Raw genomic sequence first — 20843 nt, 5'->3', positions numbered from 1 at the left:
AACTTCGGGGAGTGTTCGCCTATAGCCTGCCTTTAAACGGTAGGGGAGAGGGGCTTCTCACCACCCATCCACCCACCTGACAGAACATTCGCGCCTGCTTTGTCCCCAACCCCGGAGCCAAGACGTTGCTGCGCGGAGAGCCGCGTGGCCCCAGACCCAGCACCGGAGTCCGCGTGGGAAGGTCGGCCCTCGTTGTCCTCCAGACCGGTGGGATGATGGTCCACTGCGCGGGGTGCGACAGGCCCATCCTGGACCGGTTCCTGCTCAACGTGTTGGACCGAGCCTGGCACGCCAAGTGCGTCCAATGCTGCGAGTGCCACTGTAACCTGACCGAGAAGTGCTTCTCGCGGGATGGGAAGCTCTATTGTAAAATTGACTTTTTCAGGTAAGGATTCAGATTGGGGATTCATGCGTAAAAGCAGGTTTGCCAAAAACTCAGTGAACTCACCAGGGAGAATTATAACCCTGCTGCTTCTGAAGATTTGTTTGTCTGTTTTTTGTTAGTAAGTGTCTTAAAATGCTGAAATTGATTTAATGTCACACAATGATCAAAATAGCTCTCGTTTTAGCGTCACTCACAGAATAAAATAACCATAATGATATTATTCTGTAGGTCTACACATTGTTTTGTGGAAATGGATATGGTTCACCATGGCCTAGTTCACATTATAGCCTATAATTCACCTATAGGTGAGATAACCTATCAGTTATTTGAATTGTTTTAAAATGTCACTTCAATTATTACATTTCAAGCCTTACAGAAATTATATTGTAACCACATTGGCTTCGCAACTAAAATCATATCATTATTAGGCCTATATAAATGAATATAATTTCAGTTATAAGTTAATTCTAGAGCTCTGAATATCACAAATATATTTAGCATTTTGACAGAACTATTTAATCATAGCCTGAGATGTCCACGTTATCACTCTTTGTCCGCTTGAGTTTTACATGAAGAGTGTGTTTTTTAGACACAAAGTGTGATTTCTGAAAAAATTTAGAATCATGTATGCACTCACTAACTGTAAGTCGCTCTGGATAAGAACGTCTGCTAAATGACTAAAATGTAAATGTAATACGAATCATAACCTTAATTCCTAATATTTATTATGACAAATAATATCACTTTTATTTATAAATTCATATTATTGGTGGGGTTGAATATTCTGAATATTATGTGGGCTTGAATATTCACTCTTTATCCATTCATGCACATGGAGGCAGTTTAAATCTATTTATAAATCAGATAAATTTTTCGTCTCACCTGTACTCTCTGTTTCCACTATTGTTTGTTGCAATAGATTTGAAAACCTAACCATTAGGCCTACACCAGCCGCTCAGCTCTTCAAAGTGGTAATTCAGTGATAAGTGTAGGCCCCTGTTTGTGTCCGCGCACTCTCATAGCATCATACCAATTAGTTATGTGTCATCTTTTTTCCCCTTCCCCTACAAATTGTTTAATGACATGTGAGGCCCAGTATTTAAGCCTTTGTGATGGCAATGTTGGCCTCAAACGGCCTTGACCATCATATTAGCCGGCTTCCATCGGTGGATTTAAATGGCCGAACAATTAGCCAGGCGAAACAGTAATCACCCTAATGTGGCTATTTGTTGTGTAAGTAGTGTGGTGGTCTCGCCGAGCCGTGCATGTGAAAGGGTACAGTGGAGCGATACTATTGCAAATGGCTGGAGAGAGAGACAGAGAAAGAGAGAGATTGATTCTGTAAAAATAAAGGGGGCTTTCCTCGACACCCCCCACACCCACCCCCCACACACACTCCCTCCAATAATCGTATTATAATTGAAATATTTTCAATTCCTGTATTTGTTTCACCCTGAGGCTACGCCATGTTGATGAGAGAGATTACAAAATCACCATGAGAGGCGCGTGATGAGGTTTCTGGCTCGTGATGAGGTGGATTAGGCCTATTTATTTCACATTGGAGAGGGAAACACTAAAGTACAATGCATGGTGGGAGAAACACATAATAAGGCTTCCCATTCCCCATCACTATATGTAGCACACATTTTCTTCCAGTGAAACACTTGCATTTTCAACTGATTTACCTTGTCGACTTATCCCTGGAAACGATGAGACGTTGAGTTAGGCTATTATATACTCGCCTGTCTATCTAAATAATACAAGTATATCCACCATGCTTTTTGCATGTGAAGAGGGTGAATGTGGATTAACAGGAGATTTCACGCTAAAATGTTCCTAGTCCGTTTAATCCTCGAATATCTCTGCAGTTACAATGTGCTGATTGTCACTAATACGTTCTGCGTGGGTTTATTGTTAAAACAATAATGATGTTATTTCTCTCCAAGGTTGAAAATCAGTCTAGCGCAGGTACTACATTTTAGGCTATATTATGTATCAAGAGTAGTCTGTTAGATTTTAACGAAAATGATTTCGAAATAGCCTACCCCTTCTTCAATCATGGCAAATATGAAATACAATAAAACAAATGGTTAAAAGAAAAACAATACATTATTACTATTATAGACTATCTTTAGTCATTGTTGTAAGTGTTTTGTCATTGCTATTTCGTAATTTTCTGGGAACAAAAACTTCAAATCAGGTTACTTTCCAAAACATCTGCATTGCCCACAGTTGCAAAATTCGCTATTGGTCAATATGTATAATAATGCCTTTTTATTAAGTTAGAACAGTTAAATATAGTGTCCCTTGTAGCTCAGTTGGTAGAGCATGGCGTTTGCAACGCCAGGGTTGTGGGTTCGATTCCCACGGGGGGCCCGTATGAAAAAATAATGCACTAACTGTAAGTCGCTCTGGATAAGAGCGTCTGCGAAAATGAAATGTCCATCTCAAATTCGTATTATTTTCTCAACCAACACCCCTCTTCTCTCTCCTCTCCCTTTCTTTTCAGGAGGTTTGGGACGAAGTGCGCGGGCTGCCTCCAAGGCATCTCTCCCAGCGATCTGGTGCGCAAGGCGCGCAGCAAGGTGTTCCATCTCAACTGCTTCACGTGCATGGTGTGCAACAAGCAGCTGTCCACCGGCGAGGAGCTCTACGTCATCGACGAAAATAAGTTTGTGTGCAAAGAAGACTACCTAAGCTCAGGGGCTATCAAGGAAGTCAATTTGAATTCAGGTATTCTAATTATAGCTAAGGGTTTCAAAAGTGCGTCTACAGTAGACATTCTAGACGGTCTAGTAATGTTAGGCTAGTGCATGGATACGAAAGGATCAATGGTCTGTTCATTTTGGAAAAATTCTATAGGGTTGTCTGAAAATAATGGACCTTTCTTTCTTCGAATGAGTAGCATAAGCCTATTTTTTCCCTCAAAAATATAAGTTGTATATTATAGTCTGCATTTATATTTGAAAGCAACGGAGCATCATTTCATGCGGGTTGCTTTTTGGAAGACTGTTTTGGCCACCTACGTTGACTGATTAATTTGTCTTTATTTATTTACGGATCGTTTCAACGTGGGATCCAATCCTCATACACTGGGTATGGTGGATAATTAAAACTATTTGTGCATGATGAGAAACGCCTTGAACTATTGCTGGGTTTTATTTGTTGGATTCCTAAAATAGGATAGGCCTATACCACATATACACATATGCTTTTGCAAACTAAAATGCATGACTTCGAAAACCTATTCTGCTACAAAGCCTCTTAATTTGTTTTATCCAGAGCCATAACCTAGGCCTATATCAAGTCCTACAATAGGCCTCCGTCAGGTAATTCAGAACCATGGACATGGTGCCTGTCTGCGTGTCAGCTCTGGTTCTGCATTCGTTGGGGTATCTTCTGCGTCCATTCTGAAGTAGCCTAGTCTAATAGATGTATATGAATTGTGGGATTCTATTCTATATTCTAGCTTACTTTCCCATTTTAGCTGCAGTGTCGTAGGCCTACATGGTCCAAAATGTGTAGCCTTTGGAGAATTCGGCTGTAAGTCACTTCCTCGCCTAATAAATAAATATCTCTAAAATGTCATTATTCAACATGGCCTTGATATTGTTAAGAGATTAGGCCTACACTTTGGGGTGTTTGGAACTAAAATGTATAAAAGTCAACAACTTTCAGAAAAGCTTGTGTTTGTGGGGTTCTCAGGCTCCCATCACTGGCATTCGATGTTGTCTTTAGATCAACAAGGTGAGGAATAACATTTGTATACTCGAAAGACGTGACATTGATTTTGACCCCTCGTTGGGTGTCTGTAGCTTCAAATATGAACATACTGACATTCTCGCGGCTGCAATGGGCCGTGTATAGGGCATGTGTAGCCTAGCGTTTGATGATGTTCCCCAACAAAGCATCTCGGCGTCGCTGAATGCATCTGACCATAGCTCAGGCTTATCAACGCTATAAATTCCTGTCAGATGAATGGCTCAAACAGCCCTCCCCTCGGACAATGACATGCTGTTATCGTGCGACGCAGCGGGTCCTTGGGGATCAGCCTAGCCCCTTTTTTTGTTTCACATTACATGCATAATTTCTCTTTCATTATCTCGATCCGCTTATGTCACACACGGGCAGGGTCGAGTTGGTTACACCTGTTTTATTTGTGAAGAGTTAAACTGGTAAATCCATGCATTTAGTCTGTTTCATATTGGTTACATTGGCAAAGTGTAGGTTATTATTTTTAAAATATATATACAAGGGCTTCCATATTTGTATTTTGTGAGGCGTCATTGTTCCACATATTCTCGTTTATTTGTGATTAGACAGGCTACAGCAATAATCTAGTAGTAGACCCCATGACACCTCCGATTGAGACCTTTCCATTCTCTCCCGTCCCCCAGTGTCATCATGCACAGACAGAAGTTTATCGCCGGACCTCCAGGACCCGATACAGGACGACACAAAAGAGACGGACAATTCCATGTCCTCAGATAAGGACATGAACAATAACGAGAATGAGGAGCAGAATTCGGGCACGAAGCGGCGAGGCCCACGGACCACCATCAAAGCCAAGCAGCTGGAGACGCTGAAGGCTGCCTTCGTGGCCACGCCGAAACCCACCCGACACATTCGGGAACAGTTGGCCCAGGAGACGGGACTCAACATGCGGGTTATACAGGTAGGAGAGCAGGCTAACTTGAGCATTTTAATTGTTGGTTGATGCAGAGCCTGGTTTATATTTGGCCAAGTTAGAATTTCTATTCTAAATAGAACTGAACTCGATAGAATAGAATAGAATAGAATAGAAGCTCTGGGTTGATTGTGTTGAGTTCTCAGGTCCAATTGAGAAATAATGTGGTTCTTCTCTTTGCGTGTTTGATGAGCACTGCTGCGTTTTGGTAGGCTACATGGTGTAGACAACATGGGCCTGTCTGGTGTCTTCCACATTCGTGATGAATTAGATAGAATAGATCGCGATTTAATTAAAGACGTAATTGACAAAGTGAGAGTGAAAAGAATGTCACAACACAATGTAGGTAATTTTTCAGTCCAGACCCCTAAAGCTATTTGTATGAAGTAGATCATAATTTACCTACCTATCTTTGGAGTAAAAACATCTTTGGTAAAAAAAAAAAATCTGAGAAAAATAACAAGACGTATTCAAATTAAAAGCTGATTGATAAATCCATAAAATCAGTTCGAGAGAGTTAATGAACCTCCCTCCCCGCGAAATGGGAATGGGCCTAGAAACCACATTACAAATTTTTTGTTTTTTATATTTTTGTAATATTTAGCTACACTATCAAGTGCTAAATTAATATAATTAAGTTGACTATTTCTTAAGATTGAGTTGTGATTTTCTTTATCTCTTATCAATTAAAGATTTCGAATAATCAGACATTACATTGGCAATTTGACCAGGCTATTTATCGTCTATTGTAACCTATTTGGACTCCTGTTTGATTGTTTTTTTGTTTTTTTTAAAGCAAAAGAGAAATTATGATTTGAATGAATATGAATGAAAGATGGAAGACATTCGTTTCTTAATATGACATATTGTATTTGCTGTTGATTTCTCATTTATTCTTGAAGCAAGTATAATACCCGGATTGCCTGCACAGTATGTGCATATTTAAATATGTAGCCTATCTGTAGCCATAGGCCTTTACATTTTAGAAATATAATGCACTGTTAATGCTTTTAACAGCCAATAATTTAACAATGGTGTCATTACAAAAAAAGCCCACACCACTGCACAGAAATACTGTAAACAGGTGGTGAAGGAAGGTGTTATAGTGATAGAGAAAAACAGTGTATTTTAACAAGTGCACATCCCAACCAAGACAATTTAGAGGTTTAAAGGAGCAGGAGTTCGGGTCAGTCAAGGAAGTAAAAGTTCAAAAAAAATTCTATCAGGATTTTTCACTTGCTGAATTGACTAATTAAAACTGAATTGACCTCAAACCCTGTTAGGGAGATCTGATGGCCCTGTGACAACATGTGAGATAATAATAATATAATAATATGCCATTTAGCAGACGCTTTTATCCAAAGAGACTTACAGTCATGTGTGCATACATTTTTACGTATGGGTGGTCCCGGGGACCGAACCCACTACCCTGGCGTTACAAGCGCCATGCTCTACCAATTGAGCTACAGAGGACCACAAGATCATGGTCATTGCTAATGAGAGAGTAATAACATTACTGTTTACCTTCTAGAAGTGGAATATATCCTCATGGCTGCCAAACACACTCAGATCTCTAGCCTTTAAGTCATAACCTGCTCTGTGTCACACACATGCACACACAAACACACACTCTCGGTGTCTGGGTTTAGACTGTGTTAGGGTGATTAGCACCGTCACTGCCAGCTGAGATGTGGCTTTTTGTGTGCTTACAGTAATTATCACTGATTTCACAGATTTACATACCATATACCGTACACCCCCTCACTCCTCTGTCCTCACTCATTTACTGCCAGACAATCTCTCCTCTCAGACCAGGCCTTGTAGCATCTTCCCAGTTTCATGTCTCCACAACACTGAATCAAACCCATTTATCTCTGATTAGCAATAACATAATGCACTGTGATGTATATAGAACCAAGATGGTGGCCAGTTTCACCCCCCCTCCTCCCCTCCCCCCACCCCCCCTAATTCTATGAATACATGGTTGCTGCCTTCCTCCGAAGAAGGGCGGCAGGTAGCTTAGTGGTTAAGAGCATTGTGCCAGGAACTGAAAGGTCGCTTGTTCTAATCCCCGAGCTGACTAGGTGAAAAATCTGTCGATGTGCCCTTGAGCAAGGCCCTTAACCCTAATTGCTCCTGTAAGTCGCTCTGGATAAGAGCGTCTGCTAAATGACTAAAATGTTAAATGTATACTGAGGAGGAAGGTCTGCAACCTGTAAGTTCCACTGACCTTGATGAATTTCACTTTACACAGCATGAGAGATGCTTTGCTCACACACTGCAGCTCACCATAAAAGATGGCAGATAACCTCAACAAAGACATTTCCAAAGCCTCCAACATTGTGTCACCGCAAGGCTAGGGGGCCCACGAGCTTTGGGGGCCACAAACCCCCAAAAGAAAAAAGCAACGTTTCTTAAAACTACAACACTTTCTCATGGCAAAATGTGTAGAATAGCAGGAAATTAGCTCAGGAAATCTTAAAAGTGGGGATAGTCCTTGTCCAGCAGGGAAACTTTATTTTTATAGTTAGAAAAAAATGAATTTTGTAGCATTATTTTAGCTTAAAATTTACATTTTGGGGAATTTTCTAAGGAAAATATTAGTTTTTTGAATTTTCAAAATACTTTCAATATTATTAATTTCCATGTCGGGTCTATGCCTGGAAATGCCCTTGTTCGGAGCAAAGTATCCCAAGTTCAAACTCTCCAAAAAAGTGTTTGAAATTCTGGCAATAATGGATATTGTTGTTAATTTACATGGTGTGACAGCTGATACTTTGATCTATAAAAACACACATTTCATATTTTGTTAATATTAATAAGACATATTCTCTAAGCCTCATGGCAAAATGTGTAAAAAAGCATGAGATTAGCTATAAAATTGCACATTTTTCTCTCTTCCCCTTGGGTCCTTGCGAAACTGCTGCAACCAGCTACTGTCACAACAAGGTGGAACTCTCAAATGAAAATTATTACATCAGTTCTCAATGCGGATGAAGACAATCTTGACACACTGCCTGTCACCAAGCTATCCATGCATGAGAAGTATGTACTCGCTTATGCTGTGGACATCCTAACCCCCTTTGAGATTGCCACAGATTGCGTGCGCAAAGATCCGGAATTGTCATAGCCAGCTACATCATTCCATGCATCAGAGGACTTACTAAACATCTCACCAATTACTCTACCAGGTTCAATCAAAAGCTTGTCAAAAACCTGAAAGAAGCAGTTGAGAAGCGCCTGACTGTTTATGAGCAGAAAAAGCCATACCAGATTGCCTCAGTCTTGGATCCACACTTTAAACTGGCATGGTGCAATGCCACTAAGAAGGCTGCTCTTACTGCAGATATCAATGATCTGGACACAAAGTTCACCAACACAACACAGGTTGTCCCACACAGTGAGTCACCACCACCAGTGAAGAAAAGTCGATTGGACAAGCAAGCACGGCTGCATGTACTCCAAACAACAAAGAAATTGAGAAGTAGCCTACCAAGTTTATCGTTTTTGATTTTCTCTTAGTTTTTCATTTCTAGTTGTTTTTAGATTTTTATTTGAAATTCAGTTTTATTTCAGTTAGTTTTCAGACTTAATTTACTCATTTTTATTTAGTTCGATTTTTTTTGTTAGAATTTTATCAAATCATTTCTATTTCGTTTCAGTTTTAGTTTTAGTGTTAGTGACCGAAAGTAGCCTATGTGTGGGAGGCTAGGAGCCATTTATGTGTTGTAGGCCTATAGTTTGTGTTATTTTGGGATGTTACTTCTTGCCACTGGGGGGCAGTAATACATAAGGTGATGGGTCAGGTCATAGCTTTGGTTATGTTTAAGTTATAAATCAATCTTAATGTGACTTGGATTTAAAAGGATAATTACCGGTGTCTGACATTTCTGCCGCACCGTTCAAAGCTATGGCCATCTCTGGTTGTTGTTGGTCACGGGTATTCTCTTGCCTGTTCTGTAATAGCTTGATAGTCTTGACTATGTTCGCCCCGTTGTCAGTTACGACGAGTAGGATCTTCTCCTATGGTATGTCCCATGCTTCCAATGTGCAGTCAATTACCTCTCTGGTGTGTTAATGCTAAATCTGATGGAGCTTGAGCAACACATGCTATGCCTTCTTGGAAGAAGGGTGATACATAAACAAAGCAGTCAATCCTTTCTTCATCCATCTGTCTACACCCAGGGTTATTTTCCATGCCTCTTTCAGAATCTCCTTAACCTTCTGGGTTACTGTATCCATTTACAAAGCAATCAACACGTTTACTCTAGCAGCGCCGGGAGTTCTAAATTTGGCATCAAGTGTTTGGTTGAACTTTCTGAAGGCTGGCTCATCGTACAGTCTCATGGACTTGCCAGACTGAATCAATATATTAACCAGTGCTTCTTCTCTTTTTTTTTTACTCGTTTGAATTAGGTTGCCATGTTTCTGCTCTTTTGATTCAAACTGCTAAAGTTGATTGTCCTAACATTGCCATTTACGTGCAGCTACTAATAGCTGGTGGCTGTCTCACCTTGTCTTTATCCTGAAATTGTTTGTATGATTCTTTGTGGGCGCTGTTCAGTTTAACTTTGAGGTTGGGTTTTCCCTTTTACACTGTACAAAAATATGAATGCAACATGCAACAATTTCAACAATTTTACTGAGTTACAGTTCATATAAGGAAATCAGTCAATTGAAATAAATTAATTAGGCCCTAATCTATTGATTTCACATGACTGGGAATAAAGATATGCATCTGTTGGTCACAGATACCTTTAAAAAAAAGTAGGGGCGTGGATCAGAAAACCAGTCAGTATCTGGTGTGACCACCATTTGCCTCATGCAGCGTGACATCTCCTTCGCATAGAGTTGATCAGGCTGTTGATTGTGTCTTGTGGAATGTTGTTCCACTCCTCTTCAATAGCTGTGCGAAGTTGCTGGACTTTGGCAGGAACTGGAACACGCTGTCGTACACGTCGATCCAGAGCATCCCAAACATGCTCAATGGGTGACATGTCTGGTGAATATGCAGGCCATGGAAGAACTGGGGCATTTTCAGCTTCCAGGAATTGTGTACAGATCCTTGCGACATGGGACCGTCCATTATCATGCTGAAACATGAGGTGATGGCGGCTGATGAATGTCAGGACAATGGGCTTCAGGATCTCGTCACAGTACCTCTGTGCATTCAAATTGCCATCTATAAAATGCAATTGTGTTCATTGTCCGTAGCTTATGCCTGCCCATACCATAACCCCACTGCCACCATGGGGCACTCTGTTCACTACGTTGACATCAGCAAACCGCTCGCCCACATGACGCCATATATACGCTGTCTGCTATCTGCCCGGTACAGTTGAAACCGGGATTTATCCGTGAAGAGCACACTTCTCCAGCGTGCCAGTGGCCATCGAAGGTGAGCATTTGCCCACTGAAGTCGGTTACGACGTCGAACTGCAGTCAACTCAAGACCCTGGAGAGGACAACGAGCACGCAGATGAGCTTCCCTGAGACGGTTTCTGACAGTTTGTTCAGAAATTCTTCAGTTGTGCAAACCCACAGTTTCATCAGTTGTCCGGGTGGCTGGTCTCAAATGATCCCGCAGGTGAAGAAGCCAGATGTGGAGGTCCTGGGCTGGCGTGGTTACACATGGTCTGCAGTTATGAGGTCGGTTGGACGTTCTACCACATTTTCTAAAACGACATTGGACGCGGCTTATGGTAGAGAAATGAACATTCTATTCTCGGGCAACAGCTCTGGTGGACATTCCTGCAGTCAGCATGCCAATTACACGCCCCCTCAAAACTTGAGACATCTGTGGCATTGTGTTATGTGACAAAACTGTACATTTTAGAGTGGCCTTTTATTGTCCCCAGCACAAGGTGCACCTGTGTAATGATCATGCCGTTTAATCAGATTCTTGATATGCCACACCTGTCAGGTGGATGGATTATCTTGGCAAAGGAGACATGCTCAATAACAGGGATGTAAACAAATTTGTGCACATCATTTGAGAGAAATAAGCTTTTTGTGCGTATGGAACATTTCTGGGATCTTTTATTTCAGCTCATGAAACATGGGACCAACACTTTACATGTTGCGTTTATATTTTTGTTCAGTGTATCTCTGTCCACACACACTGCTGACACTACAATACATTTACTTTAGTCCTTTCCAGCAATGTACTCAAAACAATCCCATACAGGGCTTTACCTTTTGCTGCCGCCATTGTTCACGCTCACGCTCCATGAGCGCCCTCGTATTTCTTCCCTGTTATCTACTGATAGCTACTGATAGCTAGTGATGCACAAGCGAGGCCTATTTGAAACCACCCTCTACTGGCAGCATTTACCCGCCAGTTTCAGAAGCATGAAAACCCCATTAGAAAAAAAAGCTTGAAAACCCCATGACATTTTTGCCCAAAGTTTAGAATAACAAAAACTACAACTAAACATAATTTGGTTGTTTTTATTTTAGTTAGTTTTGCAGTCAAAGATAATAGTTTCAGTATAGTTTAAGTTTGTAATTTTTTTATTTTTTATTAGTATTTTTCAGTTATTGTTTTTTATTCTCCAATTTTAGTTTATTTTAGTTTCAGTTTTAGTTTACTATAATAACCTTGAGGAGTACCTCATCACCCCATATCTTCCACCAACTACTGATCCTCAGACTGAAACACAGTCACACAGTCACACATACCCAACACTGCACAGAGTTGCTGCTGAGTACCTATCAGTGGAGGCTCCTCTGTTGACCTTCTTTTGCTCCTATTTTGCAAAGAAGGTCAACAGTAGCCTCAACAGCACTCTGTAGGGTAGCACCATGGTGTAGCCGGAAGACAGCTAGCTTCCGTCCTCCTCTAGGTACATTGACTTCAATACAAAACCTAGGCGGCTCATTGTTCTCACCCCCTTCCATAGACTTACACAGTAATTATGACAACTTCCGGAGGACGTCCTCCAACCTATCAGAGCTCTTGCAGCATGATCTGACATGTTGTCCACCCTACTTTCGGCAAATCTGACCACGACTCCATTTTGCTTCTCCCTTCCTATAGGCAGAAACTCAAACAGGAAGTGCCCGTGCTAAGGACTATTCAACGCTGGTCTGACCAATCGGAATCCATGCTTCAAGATTGTTTTGATCACATGGACTGGGATATGTTCTGGGTAGCTTGCAAAAATAATTTAGACGAATACACTGAAACGGTGACTGAGTTTATCATGAAGTGTATAGGAGATGTTGTGCCCACTGTGACTTTTAAAACCTACCCTAACCAGAAACCGTGGATAGATGGCAGCATTCGCACAAAATTGAAAGCGCGAACCACCGCATTTAACCATGGCAAGGTGACTGGGAATATGGCAGAATACAAACAGTGTAGCTACTCACTCCGCAAGGCAATTAAACTGGCAAAACATCAGTATAGAGACAAAGTGGAGTAGCAATTCAACGGCTCAGACACGAGACGTATGTGGCAGGGTCTACAGACAATCACAGACTACAAAAGGAAAACCAGCCACGTCGCCGACACCGACGTCTCGCTTCCAGACAAGCTAAACACCTTCTTCGCCCGCTTTGAGGACAGTGCCACCGACGCGGCCCACTACCAAGGACTGTGGGCTCTCCTTCTCCGTAGCGGACGTGAGTAAGACATTTAAGCATGTTAACCCCCGCAAGACTGCCGGCCCAGACGGCATCCCTAGCCGCGTCTTCAGAGCTGGCTGGTGTGTTTACGGACATATTCAATCTCTCCCTATCCCAGTCTGCTGTCCCCACATGCTTCAAGATGGCCACCATTGTTACTGTACCCAAGAAAGCAAAGGTAACTGAACTAAATGTCAACATGAAGTGCTTTGAGAGACTAGGATCATATCACCTCTACCTTACCTGTCACCCTAGACCCACTTCAATTTGCTTACCACCCCAATAGATCCACAGACGATGCAATCGCCATCACACTGCACACTGCCCTATCCCATCTGGACAAGAGGAATACCTATGTAAGAATGCTGTTCATTGACTATAGCTCAGCATTCAACACCATAGTATCCTCCATGCTCATCATTAAGCTCGAGGCCCTGGGTCTGAACCCCGCCCTGTGCAACTGGGTCCTGGACTTCCTGACGGGCCGCCCCCCAGGTGGTGAAGGTAGGAAACAACATCTCCACTTTGCTGATCCTCAACACTGGGGCCCCACAAGGGTGCGTGTTCAGCCCCCTCCTGTACTCCCTGTTCACCCATGATTGCGTGGCCAAGCACGCCTCCAACTCAATCATGAAGTTTGCAGACGACACAACAGTAATAGGCTTGATTACCAACAATGACGAGACAGCCTACAGGGAGGAGGTGAGGGCTCTGGGAGTGTGGAGCCAGGAAAATAACCTCTCACTCAACGTCAACAAAACAAAGGAGATGATCGTGGACTTCAGGAAACAGCAGAGAGTGCACCACCCTATCCACATCGACGGGACCGCAGTGGAGAAGGTGGAAAGCTTCAAGTTCCTTGGCGTACACATCACTGACAAACTGAAATGGTCCATCCACGCAGACAGTGTGGTGAAGAAGGCGCAACAGAGCCTCTTCAACCTCAGGAGGCTGAAGAAATTTGTCTTGGCACCTAAAACCCTCACAAACTTTTACAGATGCACAATTGAGAGCATCCTGTCGGGCTGTATCACCGCCTGATACGGCATCTGCACTGCCCGCAACCGCAGGGCTCTCCAGAGGGTGGTGCGGTCTGCCGAACGCATTACCGGGGGCAAACTACCCGCCCTCCAGGACACCTACAGCACCCGATGTCACAGGAAGGCCAAAAAGATCATCAAGGACATCAACCACACGAGCCACTGCCTGTTCACCCCGCTATCATCCAGAAGGCGAGGTCAGTATAAGTGCATCAAAGCTGGGATCGAGATAATGAAAAACAGCTTCTATCTCAAGGCCATCAGACTGTTAAATAGCCAGCACCAGCACATTAGAGGCTGCTGCTGATATTTGAAATCACTGGCCACTAGTCACTTTAATAATGTTTACATTTCTTGCATTACTCATCTCAAATGTATATACTGTATACTATAATATTCTACTGTATCTTAGTCCATGCCGCTCTGTCATTGCTTGTCCATATGTATATATTCTTAAATTCCATTCCTTACTTAGATTTGGGTGTATTGGGTATATGTTGTGAAATTGTTAGATATTACTGTCGGAGCTAGAAGCACAAGCATTTCCCTACACCCGCAATAACATCTGCTAAACACGTGTATGTGACAAATAAAATGTGATTTGATTTGATCAAAGGATCAGATAATAAGTATAATATGTCTAGTACTGATAGCATAAGCTACAGCTAGCTAGCACTGCGGTGCATAAAATGTGGTGAGTAGTTGACTCAAAGAGAGAGAAAGACAGTAGTTGAACAGTTTTGAACAAATTCATTTGAAGGAGAAGCAAATGCAGCTAGCTAGTTTAGCCTACTGAAACACCCTGCTCAAACAGAGGGATGCTATGTTAGCTAGCTGACTATGACTTTCTAACACAACACTGGAACTCCTCCAAGTCAAGGTAAGATTCTGGTTTTACTAATTTATTGCCACCGGGGCCCGCCGGTGTAACTGCTTACTGACTGTAACATTACTGTAACATTACTGCATGATTGTAGCGGGTTTACTAATGCCTTAGTTCTATTCGCTATGCTGACTATGACGTTACTTTAGCTAATATGGTGACAACGATGTAGGCTGTGTGTAGCGGTTTGGCTTGGAAAGTTTTTTTCCGCCTGGTAACATACAGCTGATGTGTTGTACATTGAAGTCCACAAGTGAAGGGACAAGTTGAGAAGAGGAGAGCGAGAAGGAATACAACGTGGCTGCTATGAAAGTGAACTGTATGATCAGGGGCGCATTCATTCCAATTCTGTTGAAAAACATTTCTTAAACGGAAGCAAACAGAACAAAACGGGGATAAACATACCTGAATTTGTCCAATAGAAACTCTTGTTTGCAAATGTTGGACTAATTCGAGTATCATGTAGTAGCCTAAACCTATCGATGTTACATTGAACTGGGTGAATGAAATATGAATGACAGTCATCCAATATGCTGTAATAGAAATAAGGCCATGCTCATTCATTTTTTTTGTCCTCCCTCATCTTAAACGGCACTGATCGCCACTGGTACCTATATACATGTCCCAGAATCCTCCGCAGCTGTGGAGCAGCTTTTCAGCATTGCAGGGCATATCTTCAGACCAGATCGCTGCTCAATGTCCGACAAGCATTTTGAAACCCTGATGTGTTTTTAATTAAATGTAACATGGCATCTTGTCCTCTTTCATGAGACACCAATATAAAGCTTAGGCTGCATATTTTGATTAAAAAGTGAAATAAGATGTTTGTTATTTCAAATCAAACTATTAAGTACATTCAAAACCTTTTTCAAATACATCTAAATAATTAAAATATTTATTTGAAAATACTGTCTTTCAAATACTTCCAAGGATATGTATTTGAAGTAATGGTAAATATATGCTAATGTTTTCCAAATGGTATTTTCAAATACATTCCAATATTCAACAACTTTTTCTTCCAAATAAAGGTTATCTACATACTTGTATTGAAATACCTGAAATAGTATTTGAACCCAGGTCTGCTGTGTGTGTAGTAATCCCTAGGCAACGCTCTCTCAAGGGGAGTAAAAGCATTTCCTTAAAAATGTACCCTACAGTTAGACGATTGTTCTCAATAGGCAGGTGTCGTCTTTGCTAGGAAAAGCATGGAGAGGAATGCCTAAGTGGTTTTAGGTGTTTTTCTCTGTGTGTTTTTGTTCATCTCCAACACAGTGGGATTGTGCCTCTGGTACAGCCTAGCTGGTGTTAACATGTCTTATTATGCAGCGCCGATGCAGAGACAACGAGAAATGTGTTATGTTTTTAGAATGCAAAGCAAGTCCTCCATATGTTGAAATATTTCCTCTTCTCCTTTGTTCCTGTACAAAGACAGTTTATTTGACTCCAAGGAAGAGTGAAGACTTTGTTTAATGTCTCTGCTTCCTGAGTTGCGTTGTTTGATTGAGGCCCGTTGAGGCACATGGAAAAGAGTGACCTATAGAAAAGAGTATGTTGCTCTGTGTGTGTTCCTTTGTGTTATTGACTGATTCATTGATTTTATTAGATCATTTAAAAATATACTGACAGCCACATCACTGGTTACAAAACAGCTCCAGTGTGATTTCTGTTTCTTGGACATCACTGGGTGTTTGTTGATGGCTGTGGTGGCTCTCCAACACCTGAGTCCTGGTTGAAACTGAACCTCCACTCTGCCTGTCACATACATCCATATTCCTCAAAGAGGAGAGGCTGAATATCTTATTTTAGACACATTTTCATAATGTGTCTGGGTTGGACGTTGAGGTAGAGACAGTGTCCATGTTTGTTAGTTTACCTCCACCGCCTCCATCCCACATTATCCTTATTTCTCCCATCTCTCCTGTAATCTATCTTCTATCTAAGTGGAGCCATTTATTTATATGAAGTTATTTCTACAGGTGATGTGCCTAAGAAGAGCTCTTTTCTACACCGGTCTCAAGCAAAATAATAATAATTCAAATATTCGTTTTTGTTGCAGAGCGTTGAGAGAGCAAATTCATCAGGGACCGACCTCTCATAATATCAGAACACAACTCCTACTTTACAGTGCAATACAAAAAGCGGTCATGCAGTTTTACTATGACTTCTGCAGTGCATTGCCAAACTAATCAAGTTTTGGGCCCTGGAAAACATTTGAAAGGCCTCCCTCTTGTCATCAAAGTGAACATTTTGCAGTTTTAAAGCTAATTTCCTGCAATTCTACACATTTTGCCTTTGGGCAGAGAGAAAATGTTGTAGTTCTAAAGCTTAAAATACAGTGCATTATGTTCAAAACAAAAATGTTGAGGAGTACAAGAAGAATTGAGTTGAAAAAATGTATCATTGATGTTGTACAGTCCCTGTGAAATGCATTTGGTGCATCTAAGGGCTAAGAACATAAATTGTGGATGATTAATATTACATTGTATTGTACTCTCTAAACTTTTTCCACAGATCCCTTGTCCAAAATTCATTTAATCTGTTGTTGCTAGCAATATTCATTACACTACAGAATTCAAAATCCTATATGAGCATAACAAGAATAGTTAAATTGCACTCCAAGTCTGTGAAATGTACAATGTAAAAATGGACAAAAACAATTCAGATCTTACATTTTAAAATTGGATTTAATTTGATGGTGAATTGATTTGATGATGATTAGGAGTGGGCCATGTCATTTTAACTACCTTGTAGTTTTTCATTAGCTTTTTGTGTTGTAACACTAAATGTGAAATGGATAATGAAATCATCTGGTGATGATTACTGTCCATTGTAGACAAGTAATGGACTAGAAATAAAGTTAGATTAGATTCGACTTTGATTATGACATTCTGTGTGCTTGACAAGCTTGTATAAAATGCAGTATAAATAAAGTTTTTTCTTCCGTGAAAAGGATAATGATCTAAAATCTATTAAAATAGTTTCACTTAATTTGATCTGATAACAATCTTCGATTTTTCTCTGGGTCCTAGGTCCTTATAGATGTGATGTGATTTGATAGCTCACTATCTCTTCCTCTATAGGTATGGTTCCAGAACCGTCGGTCTAAGGAGCGGAGGATGAAGCAGCTGAGTGCTTTAGGGGCGCGGCGGCACGCCTTCTTCAGAGGGCCCCGGAGGATGAGGCCCCTGGGGGGACGACTGGAGGAACCAGACATACTGGGGCCTGGGGCCTATGGATACTACACAGGTAAGATACACTCACTGTTCGAGTATATAGTGGTAAAATACACTCACTGTCAATTGCCTTACGTCAGATAGCATGATGACTCTGTCGGTTGAGGACTGTGCGATGCGTAGTAATGCCACCACCTGTCGCTAGACAATGCTCACTGTTAAAGCTCAGATTTTAGTGATACACAAAACACAATTTCCCCCAGCATGGTTTTCATCAGGTATGCCATTGCTCACCTCTGTGCTGCCCAGATTTGTCTAAACTGCAGGGAGACAAGGGTGTTGACTGCTCATCAAGTGGCCTACTGGAACAACATAGACGATTCTAAAATATAGAAAAGTGAATGTTAAACTCAAGACATAGAACATTCCGGAATGGGCTGAAGTGAACAACCACAGAATGATAAAAACAAGAGCATTTGTCAGTTGATTATCCCAACAGTACAAAGCTGAAGAGAGATGTCTCTGAGGAATCAGTCATATACTGGACCATAGCAGCATCCGTCCACAGTAATACAAGGGAGCCTTGAAGGATAGAAAGGGGAAGGAGGGAAGGAGGGGAGAGGAGGACAAAACCTTAATCTCTTGCTCCTAGCTCCCTCCGTTCTCAGCATGCGTCTTTTCACACCCTTTTGTGCCTTGGTGGAGCAGGGGAGTCTGCTCCCTACTCCCTCCATCGTTCTGTTCCTCTACTACTGCTGCTGCATAGAGAGGAGGCTGTGTGTGTGTGTGTGCGTGCGTGCACGTGTGTGTGTCTATGCGTGTGCATGCGTACGTATGTGTGTGTGTCTCTCTCTGCCCCTCCCCCCTTCCTTCCCGCGGCCGCCCCAGGATCAGGTTGAATCTCAAGGTCTGTCATAGCTAGCAGGGTTCTGTTTGTGCGACTCAATAATTAGCTTGTTTATTTGGTTTTTGAGAAAAAATGGGATTTCATTGCATTGATAGTGGATTTATCCTTCCCCTCATTAGCACAATTTGTAACAGAAGGTTGGCGTGCTGCTGATTTAGTTATGTAGACGGGAAATGTTTCTTTGTCAAGTTAGGAACAAAGCATAATGAAATGTCTGTCTGACTACATTTAACTGATCTTGACACAATGTGTGTGTGTGTGTTCCAGATTGTTGGATTAGTAAGAATGGTTGTTTAACATCAAACTGTACATTAAACAAGACATCATTGAATTTGATGTGTTTGGTTAGTTATTTTTGCTCTTTCCCTTTGTAATACTGAAATAAAGAACACACTCACACTAAAAGATAAAGAGTATGGTGTATAACTGAAATTTAGAGTAGAAAGTGTGATTTTCATTTCCTTTTGAAAGTTTAGGCGCTTTGAATAAGAAAATAAGAAAAATACTAAAATTAACTGATGAAAGGATGAGTGTCAGCAATCAAAATCGTATTAATATATAACAAAAAAGGAGTACCAGGGTGGATTTTAGAAGTTTAGTTGTGATTTGCGCTTTCACTTTTCAGCTATAACAGTGAACTGAACCGTTCCCTTTCCCTCCTTGAAATGTTATAATGTTACTTAGGCTACTCAATACTGCAATTATTTTTACAAATCTTGAATCTTTATGCAGGTCCGTTATTAAAAGTGTGTGAGATTCAATTTCAGTGATTTTGAATGTAGCTATATAGATTGTTTCGTCTGTGTGCTGCACAATGAATTAGATGATTTGTTTTCTATTTGAATAATCGTATCTCCCCCCCACAGAGTACCAGGGCGACTACTATGGAGCAGGGGGAAACTACGACTTCTTCCCCCACGGCCCTCCCTCCTCTCAGGCTCAGTCTCCAGCAGAATCCCCCTATATCCATGGAGGGGCCATGGAGGGCTCTGTGTCAGCCCACCACCCCTCTGATGACCAGAGGTTCACGGACATGATCTCCCACGCAGACACCCCCAGCCCCGAGCCCGGCCTGCCCAGCTCCCTGCAGCCCGTCCCTGGAGAGGCGTATGGAGGGGGGCCCAGCCCACCTTTCTCCCTGGCTAGTAACTCTAGCTACAGCGCCCCCATGTCCCACCCCGGACAGGAGATGGGAGAGACCACCGTCTGGTAGACTAGAGGGGGGACGTCTGGATCTGGGATCAGAGGTTGGGGGGGGGGGGGGGGGGGGGTGAACTTCCAAATCAATTCAAGAGATGAATTTGAAGACGTTATGAATGAGTTATTATGAATTGAAAAGTGCAGTTTATGTATTTGTTAATTGGGATTTTGAATTGGCTTGCTGAATTGATGGAGTTAAAATGGAATTGTTACCCCCCAACTCTGATCCTTCACATACGTGAAGGACTGATGATCCAGGATGGGGCGGCTTTGCTGGAAAAATATGAACTTTGTCATACTATTCGCCACCCCATTCAGGCCTGGATTGTAGTAGAAATACACCCCCACCCACCTCTGGGAACCATGAACTGGGATAAAAAAAAATTAAAAAAACGCTTAGGCGGTTCCTCTCACCCCCGTATCTCCCTCTCTCACTCCGAGAAGCAGTGGAGGTATCCGTTGATGGAGACTAAGGACACTTGATATTGTGGAGAGAGATACAGAAAGAATACAAGCCAAAAGGGACATTTGATGTATTTTATTTTTTGGTTTCAGAACTGTTTTGGTTTTTTATTCTACTGTTTCTTAGAGCCACAATGTTGTAGGCCTAACTGGTCAGTTCCTCTTCTGCATAATGTTTGACTGGTTCTCCTATTGTAATATTGCTTCCAATACAATGCTCAAATACAGACAAATACAATTTTCAGTGTTTTAACTGTTGCTAAGTACAACCACCTTTGCTTTTAGCTTCAACGCCACCAAAATAGAGCAATGCCGATATCTGCTTGACTACAGAGATGAGAATAGTCAGCTCAGTGAGAAGTCAGGAGATTAATTTGTGGTAGCCATGTAAACATTTTATTATTAGATAAATAAATACTAATTGACAACATTTATAGTGACCCTCTGATAGACTCTCTACTGCAGATCTAATAAAGC

General features: G+C 41.7%; 1 protein-coding gene across 1 annotated transcript; it reads left to right on the top strand.

The window, feature by feature from the left end:
* Window positions 1–212: 212 nt before the first annotated feature.
* On the top strand, window positions 213–19917 carry LOC311127613 (LIM/homeobox protein Lhx5; the record flags this gene model as incomplete). Its single annotated transcript, XM_084159437.1, has 5 exons — window positions 213–385; window positions 2895–3118; window positions 4783–5060; window positions 17705–17870; window positions 19571–19917. The coding sequence occupies 5 exons, from the start codon at window positions 213–215 to the stop codon at window positions 19915–19917; spliced, it is 1188 nt and encodes a 395-aa protein (XP_084015563.1).
* Window positions 19918–20843: the final 926 nt, after the last annotated feature.

This window comes from Coregonus lavaretus (genome assembly GCF_964263955.1).
Source record: "Coregonus lavaretus genome assembly, chromosome: 4".
In the NCBI taxonomy this organism is placed as follows: Eukaryota; Metazoa; Chordata; class Actinopteri; order Salmoniformes; family Salmonidae; genus Coregonus; species Coregonus lavaretus.
Note: the sequence above shows the minus strand (reverse complement) of the source record. Positions and strands in the feature narration are given on the sequence as shown.